General features: G+C 40.4%; 1 protein-coding gene across 1 annotated transcript in view; it reads left to right on the forward strand.

Annotated features, from left to right (window-relative positions):
* The window catches only part of LOC126336771 (ATP-dependent RNA helicase DDX54), a 128,738-nt gene that overhangs the window by 85,643 nt on the left and 24,931 nt on the right, over positions 1–18,164 (forward strand). Inside the window, exons 9-10 of the mRNA XM_050000783.1 lie at positions 2,428–2,624; positions 8,250–8,450. Of these exons, the coding sequence (XP_049856740.1) occupies positions 2,428–2,624; positions 8,250–8,450 (398 nt within the window). The remainder of the gene's footprint in view (positions 1–2,427; positions 2,625–8,249; positions 8,451–18,164) is intronic.

The following is an 18,164-nucleotide window of genomic DNA, read 5'->3' on the forward strand; positions in this document are numbered from 1 at the left end:
TGGAGAGAGCAAAAGTCGAATCAGAATATAGATCAATCAATCAAATTGGGTAGAAGTAATATTACAGTACAAGGTGCATTCAAGTTCTAAGGCCTCAGATTTTTTTTTCTAATTAACTACTCACCCGAAATCGATCAAACTGGCGTTACTTCTCGACGTAATCGCCCTGCAGACGTACACATTTTTCACAACGCTGACGCCATGATTCCATGGCAGCGGCGAAGGCTTCTTTAGGAGTCTGTTTTGACCACTGGAAAATTGATGAGGCAATAGCAGCACGGCTGGTGAATGTGCGGCCACAGAGTGTGTCTTTCATTGTTGGAAAAAGCCAAAGGTCACTAGGAGCCAGGTTGGGTGAGTAGGGAGCATGAGGAATCACTTCAAAGTTGTTATCACAAAGAAACTGCTGCGTAACATTAGCTCGATGTGTGGGTGCGTTGTCTTGGTGAAACAGCACACGCGCAGCCCTTCCCGGGCGTTTTTGTTGCAGTGCAGGGAGGAATTTGTTCTTCAAAACATTTTCGTAGGCTGCACCTGTTACCGTAGTGCCCCTTGGAACGCAATGGGTAAGGATTACGCCCTCACTGTCCCAGAATATGGACACCATCATTTTTTCAGCACTGGCGGTTACCCGAAATTTTTTTGGTGGCGGTGAATCTGTGTGCTTCCATTGAGCTGACTGGCGCTTTGTTTCTGGATTGAAAAATGGCATCCACGTCTCATCCATTGTCACAACCGACTAAAAGAAAGTCCCATTCATGCTGTCATTGCACGTCAACATTGCTTGGCAACATGCCACACGAGCAGCCATGTGCTCATCCGTCAGCATTCGTGGCACCCACCTGGATGACACTTTTCCCATTTTCAGGTCGTCATGCAGGATTGTGTGCACAGATCCCACAGAAATGCCAACTCTGGAGGCAATCTGTTCAACAGTTATTCGGCGATCCCCCAAAACAATTTTCTCCACTTTCTCGATCATGTCATCAGACCGGCTTGTGCGAGCCCACGGTTGTTTCGGTTTGTTGTCACACGATGTTCTGCCTTCATTAAACTGTCGCACTCATGAACGCACTTCGACACATCCATAACTCCATCACCACATGTCTCCTTCAACTGTCGATGAATTTCAATTGGTTTCACACCACGCTAATTCAGAAAATGAATGTTCAAGTAAGGAAAACGTCGCCATTTTAAGTATTTAAAACAGTTCTCATTCTCGCCGCTGGCGGTAAAATTCCATCTGCCGTACGGTGCTGCCATCTCTGGGACGTATTGACAATGAACGCAGCCTCATTTTAAAACAATGCACATGTTTCAATCTCTTTCCAGTCCGGAGAAAAAAAATCTGAGGCCTTAGAACTTGAATGCACCTTGTAGATTGCCTCTGCTTTGCAGATGATGTGACAATTTTAGCTAGGGATATTACCACAGCTCAAAGACAAATTGAGATTATTACAGAAATTGCAGAAAAAGTAGGACTACAAATATCATTCAAAAAAACGGAATCTGTTACCTGCAACAAACAAGCACCAAAGTTTCTCAATTAAAATACTAGGGGGAAATCATACAAGAAAACAGTCTGGAAAAAGCTGCAAAGTTTACTGACAAAAAATGGCAACTACATTCAGATTAACACAAAATATTTATAATAAAAATCACTTTCTAAATTCGGTAAACTTGGGCAGTACAGCACTGTAATCAAACCTGAATACTTTTATGGAGCAGAAATTTTAATTTTAAATAGATAGAGAATATTGGAGAAATTTGAAAGAAAGAAAGATTATTAGGAAAATTAAAGGCCTCGAAATTACTGACGGAGAAACTTATAGGCTGAGAAGTAATAAAGAAATAGGATACACAGACATATATGGTGTTCAGCATACATTTCCTCCCCTTCAAACACTGTGAACCAATAATACGGGCAGCTGTGACCCAACAGGCCGACACCAAAATCTTGCATAAGCCAGTATTACACTAAAATATCTTTGTCAAAGTTGATATGTCAAATGTACTGCCCTGAGAATACTTTACATGATCAGTAATTTTGTGTGCAGTCTGTGTTTTATGCTTTGTTCCAAGGCCTACTTTGAGCAACAATATGACACACTTTTTGCAGAAAAACTATACGAAAATCAATGTTGAAGGTAGTGATAACGTCAATGAGAACTTCAAATGTGGGAAATGTTGTAACATGGAATAGTTAACAATGGGAAAGCATTGTATTCAGAGAATAGGACTTATGTTGGGACCAATGAAAATGAATGCAAAATGCGTGAGTAAAAATACAGTGTTGCTGTATATGTATGAATGAATGTCTTCATTAACAACTAATCATTTACAGTTATTTTGTTAGTCTTATCTGCAAAATAATAATAATAATAATATAATAATAATAATAATAATAAATACTTATGTTACTAATAGGACGTTGTGCAAGAGCTGGTCGCAGTGGAACAGCTTACTCCTTGGTTGCTGCAGATGAATATGCATATTTAGTGGACCTTCATCTCTTTCTTGGAAAGCCACTTCAGGAAGATGTTCACATTGGACGCATTCCGCAAGATCTTTTGGAGGAAGAGCAAACCAATTTACTTAGCTGGCATGAAAATTCAGTTGATCTGGTGAGGCCATTAAATGACTTACTCAACTAATTTCTGTATTTCAACTAATAATAATTTACAAAATGAAAGGAGGCTCTGGTGGGAGTAAAACTGTGAGGGCAGATAAAGAGCTAGGCATGTATAGTTCAGTCGGGGAGCACTTGCCCACTAAAAGCAGAGAGCCCAGGTTCGAGACCTGTACTGGCACACCATTTTAATGTACCAGGGAACTTCAATAATAATTTAGTTTTATAGTTTATATTCGGTAATATATGTTTCATGGTGTTTGTAAGTACAAAACATAAATGTGAACATTTAGTTAAAAGTCTAAAATAAAGAACTGTAACCTACATTGGAGAAATAAGCTCATTTCACATTACATCACAACTGAATGTGTCTTCAGTCTGCAATGATTAAATTATTCATTCACATCTGTAGTTATTTACTGTATGTGCCTTACACATAATTGTATTGGAACACAGGTTGGTGAAAGTTCTGTATGTTCATATACCAACAGAAATCTGGTATAATTTGACAACAACAAGAAATATGATGTCAGATATTGTGCACATATGTGGTGATTCGCTAATATTTTTATTTTCTCATTGTAGAGGTATAATATCTGCACTGATGATACCTTCACAATATACTGCGTAACTGCAGAAAGCTTCTTATTATTGTAACATTGCTCAACACAATGTCAGAGTTCCCACCAACCAACTTTAAATTCGCTTCCATACAAAGGAGAATACAGAAAACCTGAAGCACGTTGTGATATGAACAAGCACATGAATTGTGGGTTATATTAATGCACAGTCAAGTTTTACTTAGTGATGAAAACATTAGAGCAACTGGGGTTCACTGCACCAGCTTATATACCACTGTTTGCACCTGGAAAAATGCTTGCTGCGGTGTCTGCGCCGAGTGAGACAGTCTCTAAAAGGTTGGCCGTGGAGGCGCATGCTCTTTAAATATGTGCGCTCACTTTGTAGGGTTATTACACTCCTTCCCCCGGGTAGGGGGAAACTGTTCACTGTGGAAATGTCCATGTCTTCATCAAAAGGGGATGACTGATGGAGCAGTTGTCGTGTCGTCACAGGAGAATATGGTTTGAAATGGCTTGTACATGAACATGCACAGCACCCACTCCCCTTGAGACACTGTAAGGAAGTATTTGTGATGGAGATGCCATATGCATGTCTACAAACGGGCAGGCACTCAGCAACGGAGGCAGCAGCTGCGAGGTGGAAGTGGCCCATTGCCAATGACTCTGCCCGGTGGTGGTGACACTCAGGAAGATGGCAGAGCGGCCGAAGGGGGGTGTGGACCATGCTGCAGGGGCAGGCACGAAAGGCAGAGTTGGCCGTTGGAGGCACGGGATCTCCTGCGTGCGGTTTGTCACGCGTAGGCGGAGCTGGTCATATTTTCAGGACATCGAGATACTGGAGATGATCATGACACAGAGGCTGGCCTCTGCAGTGTTGAATGACTGCTGGTATACACTTAGAGCACTAGCTAAACCGTAGCGCCCAGGGGGCAGAGCCTGGATGGAAACGCTGCAAGTGCGGCTCCGGCGAGTGGCCGGGAATCGCGTGGAGTAGATGAAACAATGTACGGGGCTAGCAGCCGTGAAGCAGTGCTGTCGGGCTACAATTGCCAACTGGAGTGAACCTGTAGGAACTCGAGAACCTTTTGGGGGCTTCCTCAGGAGAAGAGTGCATGACATATTTTTTCATCTGAATTTTGAAAGTCCGGACCAGCCGCTCCACCTCACCATTTGACTTGAGGGTGAAATGCCACCCTTTCTACAGAAATCTTCAGAATCCTGAGACACAAATTGGGGGCTGTTGTCTGTCACAAATCTTTGCGAGGTCTGTGACCGTGGCCACCGTGGGAGTGGGCAGGCAACAAACCACATAAGGAAATTTTGAAAAAGCTCACCTACAAGAATTCAGGAGGAGTTAAGGAGGGGGGCTTACAAAAACCGCATGAATTTGCTCCCAGGGGTGCTGGGGGCAGGCTACAGGGAAAGAGAGGCCCATAGTGCTGCCTGATGGACGGTACACTGCAGGGAGACCAAATCAACTGAAACGCGTACATGAACATGCACAGCACCCACTCCCCATGAGAAACCGTAAGGAAGCATTTGTGATGGAGATGCCATATCCATGTCCACAAACGGGCAGACACTCAGCATTGGAGGCAGCAGCTGTGAAAGAGGCTGCGAGGTGGAAGTGGCTGTTTTGGGAAAAAATATTGGCTTCCAGAAAGCAGAGCTAAGAGTTCATCTTGATAAGGTATGGGATAGATGTGAATAATATATTGTAAATTGACAGACTTTTTAAAACCACCACAGAGCCTAAGGTAGTTGTTTGATTCCATTTTCATTACCTGGCCAAAACAAGTGTTGGTGTGCTGGCAGATTTATACTAGAAATACCCCAATGGTCCAGATGGAGAAAGCGCATGACAGCGCATCACAACACAGACTAGTTCACTATCCTGGGTGTCGACTCTTCAGTAGCCAACAATAATGCACCATCAAGAACTGAGAAGCAGTGGTGGAGAGCATAATAATTACACAGAGGATCCAATGCTCAGCCGGTGGTTTGATAGCCAGGTGGTAGACAAATTGAACAACCTGATACAAGACAGGATTGGCCATGACGGCTAATGGGAAAACCATCCACAGTGTTTTGGGCTTAGATGGCTAAATGGAAACACAACAGTTCATCTTAGTCAAATGCAGGATTGGTGCCAGTCGGCAACCGAGAAAGAGCATCTGCATTAATGTGTCGTGCTGTGGGGTGGAATTGACTCTCATAGTTGTAGTGTGACAAAAACAGAGCCATGCATTGCAGGCAGAGGGTCACTTTGTCCGGAAGAGATGCCGGGAGATGGAAAAGAGCAACCAGAGGTTTATTATTAGTAATCTTATGAAATTTAGAACTGTAGAAGAAAACTTAAAAATTTTTGAGTGTGCTGTTGCGTCTGATTCAAGATTTTGGAAGCATACGTAATAGGACATTCAGAACTGTCCATGTATTTGTGTGCGAGAACATCCCCAAGACCGTACTAAAAGGTGTCCGTGACCAAAACAAAATGTGGGTCTATTTGGATGATAGCTAAGCAAGGTATTGAATGAATTTTGACTAAATCAGGGTAAAAACATGCTCGCAGGTGGGCAACCAGTGAAAAGTAACACGTTTATGTAAGAGAGAAGGAAGGGGGTAAGCCCCTGTAGTTAGGAAGAAATTTATGGTAATATGCAATCGTTCCCAGTAGGCTGCAACTCTTTGACATCAGTAGGACACAGCACAGCTGCAGTAGCATTGACATGTTGGCATAAAGGCATGAACCCAGCATGCGAGACTTTGAAACCAAGATAGTCGATACTTGAAAAAATCGCAATTTGTCCAAGTTATATTTCAACCTGGTAGCTTGCAGCACCATGAACAAGGCAAGATGGTTCTGCAAGTGTTCACCTATATAGGAACTGGAGACCACAGTTATCATCCAAGTAGTTAGTGGACCCCAGAGCAGAGGCAATGAGTTGCTCCGAAAATCTTTGGAAAATAGCAGGGATGCTATCTGTGTTGAATGGCAGGCACTGGTACTGTTATAACCCAAAGGGGGGATTAATTATGTTTCCAGAGGCAGTTGCAGGTAGGCTTCAGACAAGTCTGTTTTGGGAAAAAATATTGGCTTCCAGAAAGCAGAGCTAAGAGTTCATCTTGATAAGGTATGGGATAGATGTCAATAATATATTGTAAATTGACAGACTTTTTAAAACCACCACAGAGACTAAGGTAGTCGTTTGATTTTGTAACAATTACCAGCGGAGTAGACCATTTGCTAGAGGATACAGGTGTGACAACACCCAAGGACATACGTTGATAGAGTTCTGCTTTGACTTGCTCCTGCACCATTGGATTTATTGTGATGTGAGCATTGAAATTAGAAGCACACTCTAATCTGTCCGAAAACGGTAGAGAAAATTTCTAGTGTAGTATGTCCAGTTGTTGATATGGAACTTGATCCGATACCAGATGCACTTCATCAGAAATAATACAAAAATCTTGAAGATGTGTAACCCAAATAAGTTTCTAATGTTGGCATCACCTTTCATGAGCAAGGTCAAAGGCCGAACAACTGCTTTATACACTAGGGGAGTAGAAAACTGTCAGTATGTGTATCTGTTGTAACTCGGCCACCAATGAGAGACAGAGGGCAACGCTGGTGTCCTGAGATCCACGTGGGTTTGAGAATTTAACAAAGTCACTGCTGCACCTGTGTCTACTTACATTTTTAACATCTTGCCCATAACATGTATTTGTTTAGGGCTACTGTGAGTTGAGAAATGCTGTTCACATCCAGGTTAATGTGTGATGAATAAGATATAGAATTGCACACTGACGCAATATGTCATTTATTTTTTGCAATGATTGCACAACACCTGACTCTGTGGGCACATGGCCCGCACATGTTGAACAAAACAGTACGGGCACAATGGGAGAGGAGCACATGAATGCTGTTGTGAAGCTGGCTGCTGCTGCTGCTGCTGCTTAGCACAGCACTGCCTCATACAATGTGGAGACTGTGATTGCACAGCCACGACACCATATTCCCTCCATAAGCTAAAAGACAGCAGCTGAGGAGAACATGGTACAGCAGCTACTTCACACCAAGCTTCTATCTGATTCCTGCTTCCCTGGTTACTTTATGAGAATTAGCGGTGTCCAGAATGTCTGTGAGAGGGATTTTCACATTGTAAAGTGCATCTATGGACTTACGTATCAGAGACTGAGTGTATTATAGCATCACAAACCATTGAATAAGCTTGTGAGTCCTTGTGAGCCTCAGTAACAAACTGCCAATGACAGCTGAACACATGAAGTTTCAGTGCCCAAGCTATGTACGACTGTAAACAATAGTAGAACTCAATAGGAGCTGCAACAACATTAGTGTGTTTGCGATGATAATTATGGAGGACCTGTACTGTCACATTTCATCAAAAGAGAGACTAAAAGGTTCCTGCTGAAAAGATAGCTGACGCAAAAGATGATAAACAAGAAGAAAAATCCATGACAGAAAGAAAGCCTTACACATTTTGAGGTACATGACACCAAAAGCTTGGAAATGTTGCTGAAGGCATGCTATTTAATTACGCGCTCTCACTGTATAGGGTTACAGCACTTACCCTCTATCCACATAGCCTGATTTTAATGTATCTGTTTATATCGTCAGCATTTTGCGGTAATGTACATAGCAAAGTTCTGTAATGGGATAAGATGGTACCTCGATTTAATTACCTCTCACACCACCTCTTCAGTCTTTGTTTCCTCTTATCCTCACAATATGTGGGTCTCTGCCTACCCCTGTTTATTTCCTGAGGAAAGAACTAATAGTTCCCAAAGCACAGTGTCTTGTACTTTTATGTGTGTCTATGGGCAGTATTGGAATTTCACCACCTGAGGTAGGTACTGAGTGGATATTCTGTCTATAATTTAATTGGCTACTCATGTGAATATTTCTCTTAATGAATAGGTGTAATGAGACTGCTGTTTGCTCATTTTAAGTACTATAACAGAAAATTATATATACTCTGTTCGAGGTACTTGGTTTGATACTACTTTTCTTCTCTCAGTCTAACATGAAGCAGGTATGCAGTAACGCATACAAGCAGTATCTTCGTTCACGTCCTGGTGCATCAACAGAGAGTATGAAGAGAATAAAGGAAATTAATTGGGACATGTTTCATTATCATCCTTCATTTTCATTTGGAGACAAAACAGAGGCTGAGAAAATATCATTCCTAACTGAAATGAAAAAGTACAGGCCAAATGGGGTAAGTTTTGAATGTACATTTTTTTTTTTAATTATATATTATAAAAAGCTCTCACTCCAAATCATTGTTGAACAGCTATCTTGCTGTAAACAGTTATTTCCCTGTTCATGTTAACACTTTTTTTTGTTGAAAGTAGGAAGTAAAAACAATTATATGTAAACAGAACTGCATTGCTGAAAACTACAACAGAAAGGAGTGGTGGAAGGAATGAATTGTGATGCAAATCTAGTTAGAATATGGGATTCAGTTTATTGATTTAGGACACAGCAGTTGGTATTCATTCTTATCTCTGTATTTTAACAACATTTCTTTGTACTGGTAATGTGTGTGTGATTTATCATCCTTTGTATGCTTATATTCATTCTTTCAATTTTCTACATTTGAATAACAAACTGCTCATCTCTTTAGATTTCATGCACCAATCATTCTCAGCAATAAAATTCATCTAAATCGCATATTTAATTGCTGGTAGTCTCCTGCCAGCAGGAACAATTTGTTTTGCTTGGTGTTGCAGTTGTGAGTAGTGGTCGCATTAGACACATGCTACATTCATATTCATTTATAATATAACAACTTGAAATGTTGCTAGTTTGTCACTAACAACTTACTGACAGCTTATATATCACTGTTTTCACTTGGTATGGCTGTACACACATCACCCCCCCCACCCCCCCCCCCATGAACCATGAACCTTGCCATTGGTGTGGTGGGGAGGCTTGCGTGCCTCAGCGATACAGGTGGCCGTACCGTAGGTGCAACCACAATGGAGGGGTATCTGTTGAGAGGCCAGACAAACGTGTTGTTCCTGAAGAGGGGCAGCAGCCTTTTCAGTAGTTGCAGGGGCAACAGTCTTTCCAGTAGTTGCAGGGGCAACAGTCTGGATGATTGACTGATCTGGCCTTGTAACACTAACCAAAACAGCCTTGCTGTGCTGTTACTGCGAACGGCTGAAAGTAAGGGGAAACTACAGCCGTAACTTTTCCCGAGGGCTTGCAGCTTTACTGTATGGTTAAATGTCCTCTTGGGTAAAATATTCCAGAGGTAAAATAGTCCCCCATTCAGATCTCCAGGCAGGGACGACTCAAGAGGACATTATTATCAGGAGAAAGAAAACTGGTGTTCTACGGATCGGAGCATGGAATGTCAGATCCCTTAATTGAGCAGGTAGGTTAGAAAACTTAAAAAGGGAAATGGATAGGTTAAAGTTCTATATAGTGGGAATTAGTGAAGTTCGGTGGCAAGAGGAACAAGACTTTTGGTCAGGTGAATACAGGGTTATAAATACTAAATCAAATATAGGTAATGCAGGAGTAGGTTTAATAATGAATAAAAAAAAAATAGGAGTGCGGGTAAGCTACTACAAACAGCATAGTGAACACATTATTGTGGCCAAGATAGACACGAAGCCCTCGCCTACTACAGTAGTACAAGTTTATATGCCAACTAGCTCTGCAGATGATGAAGAAATTGATTAAATGTATGATCAAATAAAAGAAATTATTCAGATAGTGAAGGGTGACGAAAATTTAATAGTCATGGGTGACTGGAATTCGGTAGTAGGAAAAGGGAGAGAAGGAAACGTGTTAGGTGAATATGGACTGGGGCAAAGAAATGAAAGAGGAAGCCGCCTGGTAGAATTTTGCACAGAGCACAACTTAATCATAGGTAACACTTGGTTCAAGAATCATAAAAGAAGGCTGTATACATGGAAGAAGCCTGGAGATACTGACAGGTTTCAGATAGATTATATAATGGTACGACAGAGATTTAGGAACCAGGTTTTAAATTTAAGACATTTCCAGGGGCAGATGTGAACTCTGACCACAATCTATTGGTTATGAACTGCAGATTAAAATTGAAGAAACTGCAAAAAGGTGGGAATTCAAGGAGATTGGACCTGGATAAACTGACTAAACCAGAGATTGTACAGAGTTTCAGGGAGAGCATAAGGGAACAATTGACAGCAGTGGGGGAAAGAAATACAATAGAAGAAACCAGATCAACAGGAAGTACAAAATGGCTAAGCAGGGATGGCTAGAGGACAAATGTAAGGATGTAGAGGGTTATCTCACTAGGAGTAAGATAGATACTGCCTACAGGAAAATTAAAGAGACCTTTGGAGAGAAGAGAACCACTTGTATGAATATCAAGAGCACAGATGGCAACCCAGTTCTAAGGAAAGAAAGGAAGGCAGAAAGGTGGAAGGAGTATATAGAGGGTCTATACAAGGGCGATGTACATGAGGACTATATTATGGAAATGGAAGAGGATGTAGATGAAGATGAAATGGGAGATAAGATATTGCGTGAAGAGTTTGACAGAGCACTGAAAGACCTGAGTCGAAAGAAGGCCCCGGGAGTAGACAACATTAGAACTACTGACGGCCTTGGGAGAGCCAGTCATAAAAAAACTCTACCAGCTGGTGAGCAAGATGTACGAGACAGGCGAAATACCCTCAGACTTCAAGAAGAATATAATAATTCCAATCCCAAAGAAAGCAGGTGTTGACAGATGTGAAAATTACCGAACTGTCAGTTTAATAAGTAACAGCTGCACAATACTAATGTGAGTTCCTTACAGGCGAATGGAAAAACTGGTAGAAGTCGACATCGGGGAAGATCAGTTTGGATTCCGTAGAAATATTGGAACACGTGAGGCAATACTGACCTTATGACTTATCTTAGAAGATAGATTAAGAAAAGGCAAACCTATGTTTCTAGCATTTGTAGACTTAGAGAAAGCTTTTGACAATGTTGTCTGGAATACTCTCTTCCAAATTCTAAAGGTGGCAGGGGTAAAATGCAGGAAGTGAAAGGCTATTTACAATTTGTACAGAAACCAGATGGCAGTTATAAGAGTCGAGGGGCATGAAAGGGTAGCAGTGGTTGGGAAGGGAGTGAGACAGGGCTGTAGTCTATCCCCAATGTTATTCAATCTGTATATTGAGCAAGCAGTAAAGGAAACAAAAGAAAAATTAGGAGTAGGTATTAAAATCCATGGAGAAGAAATAAAAACTTTGAGGTTCGCCGATGACATTGTAATTTTGTCAGAGACAGCAAAGGACTTGGAAGAGCAGTTGAACGGAATTGACAGTGTCTTGAAGGGAGGATATAAGATGAACATCAACAAAAGCAAAACGAGGATAATGGAATGTAGTCGAATTAAGTCTGGTGATGCTGAGGGAATTAGATTAGGAAATAAAGACACTTAAAGTAGTAAAGGAGTTTTGCTATTTGGGGAGCAAAATAACTGATGATGGTCGAAGTAGAGAAGATATAAAATGTAGACTGGCAGTGGCAAGGGAAGCTTTTCTGAAGAAGAGAAATTTGTTAACATCGAGTATAGATTTAAGTGTCAGGAAGTCCTTTCTTGAAAGTATTTGTATGGAGTGTAGCCATGTATGGAAGTGGAACATGGACGATACATAGTTTGGACAAGAAGAGATTAGAAGCTTTCAAAATGTGCTGCTGCAGAAGAATGCTGAAGATTAGATGGGTAGATCACATAACTAATGAGGAGGTATTGAATAGAATTGGGGAGGAGAGGAGTTTGTGGCACAACTTGACAAGAAGTAGGGACCGATTGGTAGGACATGTTCTGAGGCATCAAGGGATCACAAATTTAGCATTGGAGGGCAGCGTGGAAGGTAAAAATCGTAGAGGGAGACCAAGAGATGTAGGTTGCAGTAGGTACTGGGAGATGAAGAAACTTGCACAGGATAGGGTAGCATGGAGAGCTGCATCAAACCAGTCTCAGGACTGAAGACAACAACAACAACATGGCTGTACAGATCAGTTTGAACATTAAGGCACCACACTTCTACCATGGAGTGAGCAAAAACATGTTACGGTGACAGCATGTGACACAGTGGAAAAAGTGCAGTTGGGGATATATTATAAATGATCTGTGGTCTTGCCTAGGCCCCAGGTTGATAACGTTTATTGTACAGTTGAGGATTTGTCTAGCAGCTCCTTTTATCATGCAAAACTATTGGTATGCAACATCTCTGACAAAGCGGAAGCTGATGGTTAATGTCTAAGGGGCTTTTAGATGCTAGTGCTCAATTGGATTATAATGATTTAAGTTACTTGGACTATGTGAATATCTGTGGTTGCACAATTGATAGATGAGTTCATTGTTTTGTAATGTTAACAGTGATTTTGGCTTCCAAAAATGGAGATATAAACCAGACCAAATTTGATGTGATTGTGGCACGTTTTACGTGAGAGAGGCCATAATATCAGCAGAGGAGAGTAGCAAGAAACATTAGTGACACACCTGTCTAAACCAGCTGGGGATATTGGATGTCATGAAGCAATGCCTGGAATATAATCACAGAGTGAAATAAGACTACATTTCATTTCAAACAAGTCTTGTGATTCAGCACACAGTTCTTGAAGACTGTGCCGGTCAGTCAACTGTTTGAGCCAGAAAACACTACATGTGTGCACATTTCATGAAGTAACATCTCTGGTACTGGAAAACAAGTATGCGTTAAAGGGGTGACAAGTGCTGCGAGTAGTATAGCAGTAGCTATGGCTGCAATAACAATAATACCTTACTTGTGGTTTGAAGCCCAGGGTAGATGAACAGAAGAAGGTTGTTAAATGTATCATCATGATATTACATGCAAAACAGAATTACAACCTCAGTTATAAATTCTTAAACAAACCATAAATCTCTTAGTTCAGGTTCAGTCACTTATATGGTCTCAGGATGAATAGGAATCTGGTTCTTGCAATAACAGGAGAGATCATTTAGATACAGGCCATATACTGAATAAAGTTAACTGGTATAGATACCGTAAAGGAGAAACATGTGGCTGTTCATAAGCGTGAAAGGCACTAGAAATATACTCCACAGAAAATAATAATTTAGGGTTAAATGGCGCAATGACAGACAAATTAAAATGATAGTACGATCTCACGCAACTTACTCTGAGGCACAGTTGTTAACAAGGGCCAGTGATGGTGCTGGTGGCCTAGGATGGTGTTATTTCCAAAGCTGTGTTATAAATGTGATCATGTGATTAAGTGTAGTACTGTTAAATAGGCAACGAGCACAGAATGTTACAGTATATTGCTTATGGTATTTGCAGTCATACAAGATGCTGTATGTAGTGACATTACTTGTATCAAAAAGTGCTGCTTGAAGACAGCTCACTATATGTGTTGATAAAAACATTGGTGTATCCATGTGCATTCTCCATTAGAACCTCCAGATCTAAAGTTTATTGTGCATGGAGTTAAAATAGTAGCTTTCCTGGAGCATCAGTATTTCAGGTAATAAAGAAGCAAGACATTATTACTATTTTGGCAGCAAAGTCACAGGTGATAGTAGAAATAAAGAGAACGTGAAATACAGACTGGCAATAACAAGCAAACTTTACTGAAAAAGAGATATCAACATTCAATTGAAATTTATTATGTTAGGATGTGTCTTATAAAAGTATTTGTCAGGAATGTTCCTTTATATGGAAGTGAAATGTGGGCAGTTTGGTAGCAAAGATGAATTCTGTAGATTAGATTAGTGGACAGGATAACAATGAGGATATGTATAATTGAATCAGACAAGAAAGATCTTAATTGCACAACTTGACTAAAAGAAAGATTAGGTTTACAGGTCACATTCTAAACAATCAAGGAATAGTGATTTGTTGACGGAGCAAAATATGAGGGATCAAAATTGTAGAGGGAGATTAAATGATTAATTAGCATGTAGAGCTGTATCAGACAAGTCTTTGGACCGAAGAGCACAATAACAATAATTCTCAAAGTAAGTGGAATAACAAGATATGTCATTTGAGTTATTGCTCAGAAAGGGGTATAAATCTGTGTGTGGGATACAGAGATATCATTGTATTAACTCAGTGTCCGGATAGTGAAAACAACATGATTTAAGCAGTTCTGAGCAAGAATGGGCTGTGAGTGTGACAGCTGAGAATGAGTTTCACAAGCATCGCGTTGTTCATCAAATTTATACATGAGGCTGTAATTAGTATGTATCACATGTATGTAGAAATCATTGACTCATCTACCCTTCAAAGCAGAAGAAACCATTCAATTGGAAGTTGATATGAGAGTGCAATACTGGGAAGACAGAGCTGCTCTGTAGCACACCATTCGTAGCGTGTTGTTGTAACTGGAAGTCTACAACAGATGTAGTATGTGTTTCATTGTTGATGCAACAGAGGTTGCCCATATTGCCTTAATATAGGCTGCGTGACATCATCTAGGTGAGTACTGAGTACACTTGAATAGACCTAATATAAAATGTACTGCCTCACACACTTCCACAAAAAGAGATGCTTCATCATTGAAAGGTGATTTTGAACCAATGGGATTGGTATAATTCAATGAAAAAAGTTCCCTATATTTGAAATCATTTTAGTGTGGATGTCAATGAATTAATCAACTGCTACCATCTACTGACAAGGATGATGTGTATTAGATGCACTAACGTTCTCCCACTGAAGTTTGCAGGAGTGAAATAATGCATGAATCTCTTGACCGACTGTTAGTGAATGCTGATTAGATGTAACCGTCGTGTAATTGGGAACCTACTGATGGTTTACTCAGTGCCTGGTAGAATGAACAGAGGGTGCTACAGATGCTCATGAAACTGTTTTAATCAATCGCAGAATGGTGAGTGCTTTTTACTTGTATACAGTGAATCACCGTCTACTGACCCCAACTTTGATTTACACTGTCGTATTTTTTTGTGTGATAATGAAACATTGATAATGAAGGAAGAGAGAAACTATAAGGGGTAATTTGCAAACTATCAAGTTTTAAGTGTTACATTGTATAATTACTGATGAGTTATGAGCCATTATGAATGGCCAAAGGCAAATTGATTATCCTGTTCTGAATGTGCCATGAAGTGTAACAACAAGGAATTTCGTGCATGTTTAATGACCTACATCATTTTTCTTTCCTCTCCCCTCATTACCTGTGGGCTAAACAACAACATATATGTAGAATCTCAAACATATTCGTGCCTCTTTCGATCCATCTGGTTTTAATTTATGGGTTTCCTAATGCACATTAACTCCTAAAATCTTGGGTTAGCGTAAGACGTAACTTGAAATTTAGTGGAATAATGCTTGTTGCATCACATATTTCTGGAACTCAGACTGGAGAAACTGCTACGAAAGTCTTTCTTTGGGTGTCGGGGTACAAGTTATTGTATTATTATGGTAAATTTGAAGAGACCATGGAATTCTCATTAATTGTTCCATCGCTAATGAGTTTTATATGATGTGGTTTTTTTTTTTTTTTTTTTTTTTTTTTTTTTTTTTTTTTTTTTTTTTTTTTTTTTACTAGTTTCATACTGTGCTCAGAGTGGAATGCAATAGCTTGTAGCAGTAGGATCCACTGCGTTCTGCTGGAGTACCTCAAATGATCAAAGGAACTGTACATTTTGGTAAAATATGTCTGATAGATTGCTTCCTAAGCTCTATGAGAAACTGTCTTACAGAGCGAGGTCTGATCAGAAAGAAATGTGACCAAATTTGGAAAAAAATGGGGGGATTCAATGAATCAGTGCAAATGATTAAAATTCTTCAAAGTAGGGTCCTTATGTGCTGACACACCTTAGCCTCTGTGCAGTTACCTAGCTTGAATGGTATCCTGGAAGACCTTTTTTTTGAAATGCTTGTAGAGTTCTCACCAACATTTCTTTTATATTGTATACAGTTCTGAAAGAGGCACTATTTCAGTGCTCATTTTATTAAGGAAAACTGAAAGGAATCATTAGGTCACTCATGACTTCCCATTATTTCAGAGAGTCTTACCATATTGGTGAGTCACTTGTGACTGGGTGTGTTGTAGTGCAGCAAGCATTCAGTGACAGTGTCTTTGGTGAAGGAATTGACACCTTGTTTGTCTTTTAGCTCTTGCATGTTAAAAGCACCACTGACGTCTTGTCCCCCAGATACAAGTTCACAAGAGACCGCACTACCTTTCTATCAAAGAACATGGTAAGTATGCTTTTTGCTTTTTACTCATTCAAGCATTCAATTTTGGTGAAATAAGAGACTGACAGGTACCACTCTGAATGTTGCTATTTTATCTCCAGATCGTTCTTAAAAAAATAGTTCTCATCACTGGTAGTCACAAATATTCACAAAAGTTATTGAGGAATGAGCAAGTGATTCTCTTTCATAGCGTTTGTTAACAGTTTGGGGACCAGTATGGCAGTCATGCTTTCCTCATCCAAAAATCATTGGTAATGAGTTTGTACACCATACCTACATTCTTTACTATCAACTGAACAATTAATTGATAGTTGGTATCGAAAAGTACATTTACATTACTCGCAGTATCTTCAGTTTTAGTTGTTGATGGAGTTAACAGAGAGGAATTAACCTTCTGCTTTCTTCTGAGTGTGCCCTAACATCTTTTGCCATCTCAAAAGTTGTGATTTTGAGGAACACTCATCCCCAGAAAATGGTTATAATATCGATAATGTCTTCATTGCAGATTCACTTAATAGAAGTCCATTACTGAAGTACTACCATCCAAGTGCTGTTCAGTGTAGTAGCCATGTACATCTATGGCCTGGTACTTCATGGAATGAAGTGCCACTTCCTGTGTGTAGAGCCACACCCCCTTTGCTCGTATTATGCCTACAGTAATGTGATGCTAACTTGTATTCATGTAAGTGCACCTCCGCAATACCTTTATCTTCCATATTATGTGGGACACGTGTTAGAATACCATTAGAGTTGTCAGTTTTGTACAGTAATGTGCGAGCTCATTTTTATGATTTAATAAGTTTCATGTGCTATGATGGAAAAGTCCAAATGTGCTGCTCAAGCTCTCACTTTTCTTTTCTCTACTGATTGTTGCAACTGTGCATATGCTTATATGGTAGCGCCATTATTTTGAAAAATTTACTCTAAAAAGACTAAGTAAAAACATTGGAAGTCAGAGATTGGACAGACAGTGCTCTGGTTACACTAAATGTTGAATGTTTCCATATGATTCCAAGACTTACCAAGCGGGAAAGCGCCGGTAGATAGGCACATCTACCGGCGCTTTCCTGCTTGGTAAGTCTTGGAATCTTTGTTTTTAATATATTTTTCCCATGTGGAAGTTTCTTTCTATCACAACCGATGGTTGCTTCTTCAGGAAGGAAAGGGAAAGACGAAACGATGTGGGTTTTAAGGGAGAGGGTAAGGAGTCATTCCAATCCCGGGAGCGGAAAGACTTCCCTTAGGGGGAAAAAAAGGACAGGTGTACACAGACACACACACACACACACACACACACACACACACACACACACACACCCATGTGCGGATATATATATATTAAAACAAAGAATCGAAGACTTACCAGGCACAATAAAATAACACACAAATGCCACACAAAATTACTAGCTTTGGCAACCAACGGTTGCTTCTTCAGGAAAGAGGGAGGGAGAGGGAAAGACGAAAGGATGTGGGTTTTAAGGGAGAGGGTAAGGAGTCATTCCAATCCCAGGAGCAGAATGACTTACCTTAGGGGGAAAAAAGGACAAGTTAACTCGCGCGCACGCACACACACACACACACACACACACACACACACACACACACACACACACACACACACACACACAGTCTGCCTGTGACTGACAGGATGCTTCACAGAGAGACTCTGAGGAACCGTGATAGTGGTCAGCATAATTGGGCAGAGAGCTCCTGATGTGAACTGGCATTCCACGAGA

This window comes from Schistocerca gregaria, chromosome 2 (assembly GCF_023897955.1).
Source record: "Schistocerca gregaria isolate iqSchGreg1 chromosome 2, iqSchGreg1.2, whole genome shotgun sequence".
NCBI classification, from domain to species: domain Eukaryota; kingdom Metazoa; phylum Arthropoda; class Insecta; order Orthoptera; family Acrididae; genus Schistocerca; species Schistocerca gregaria.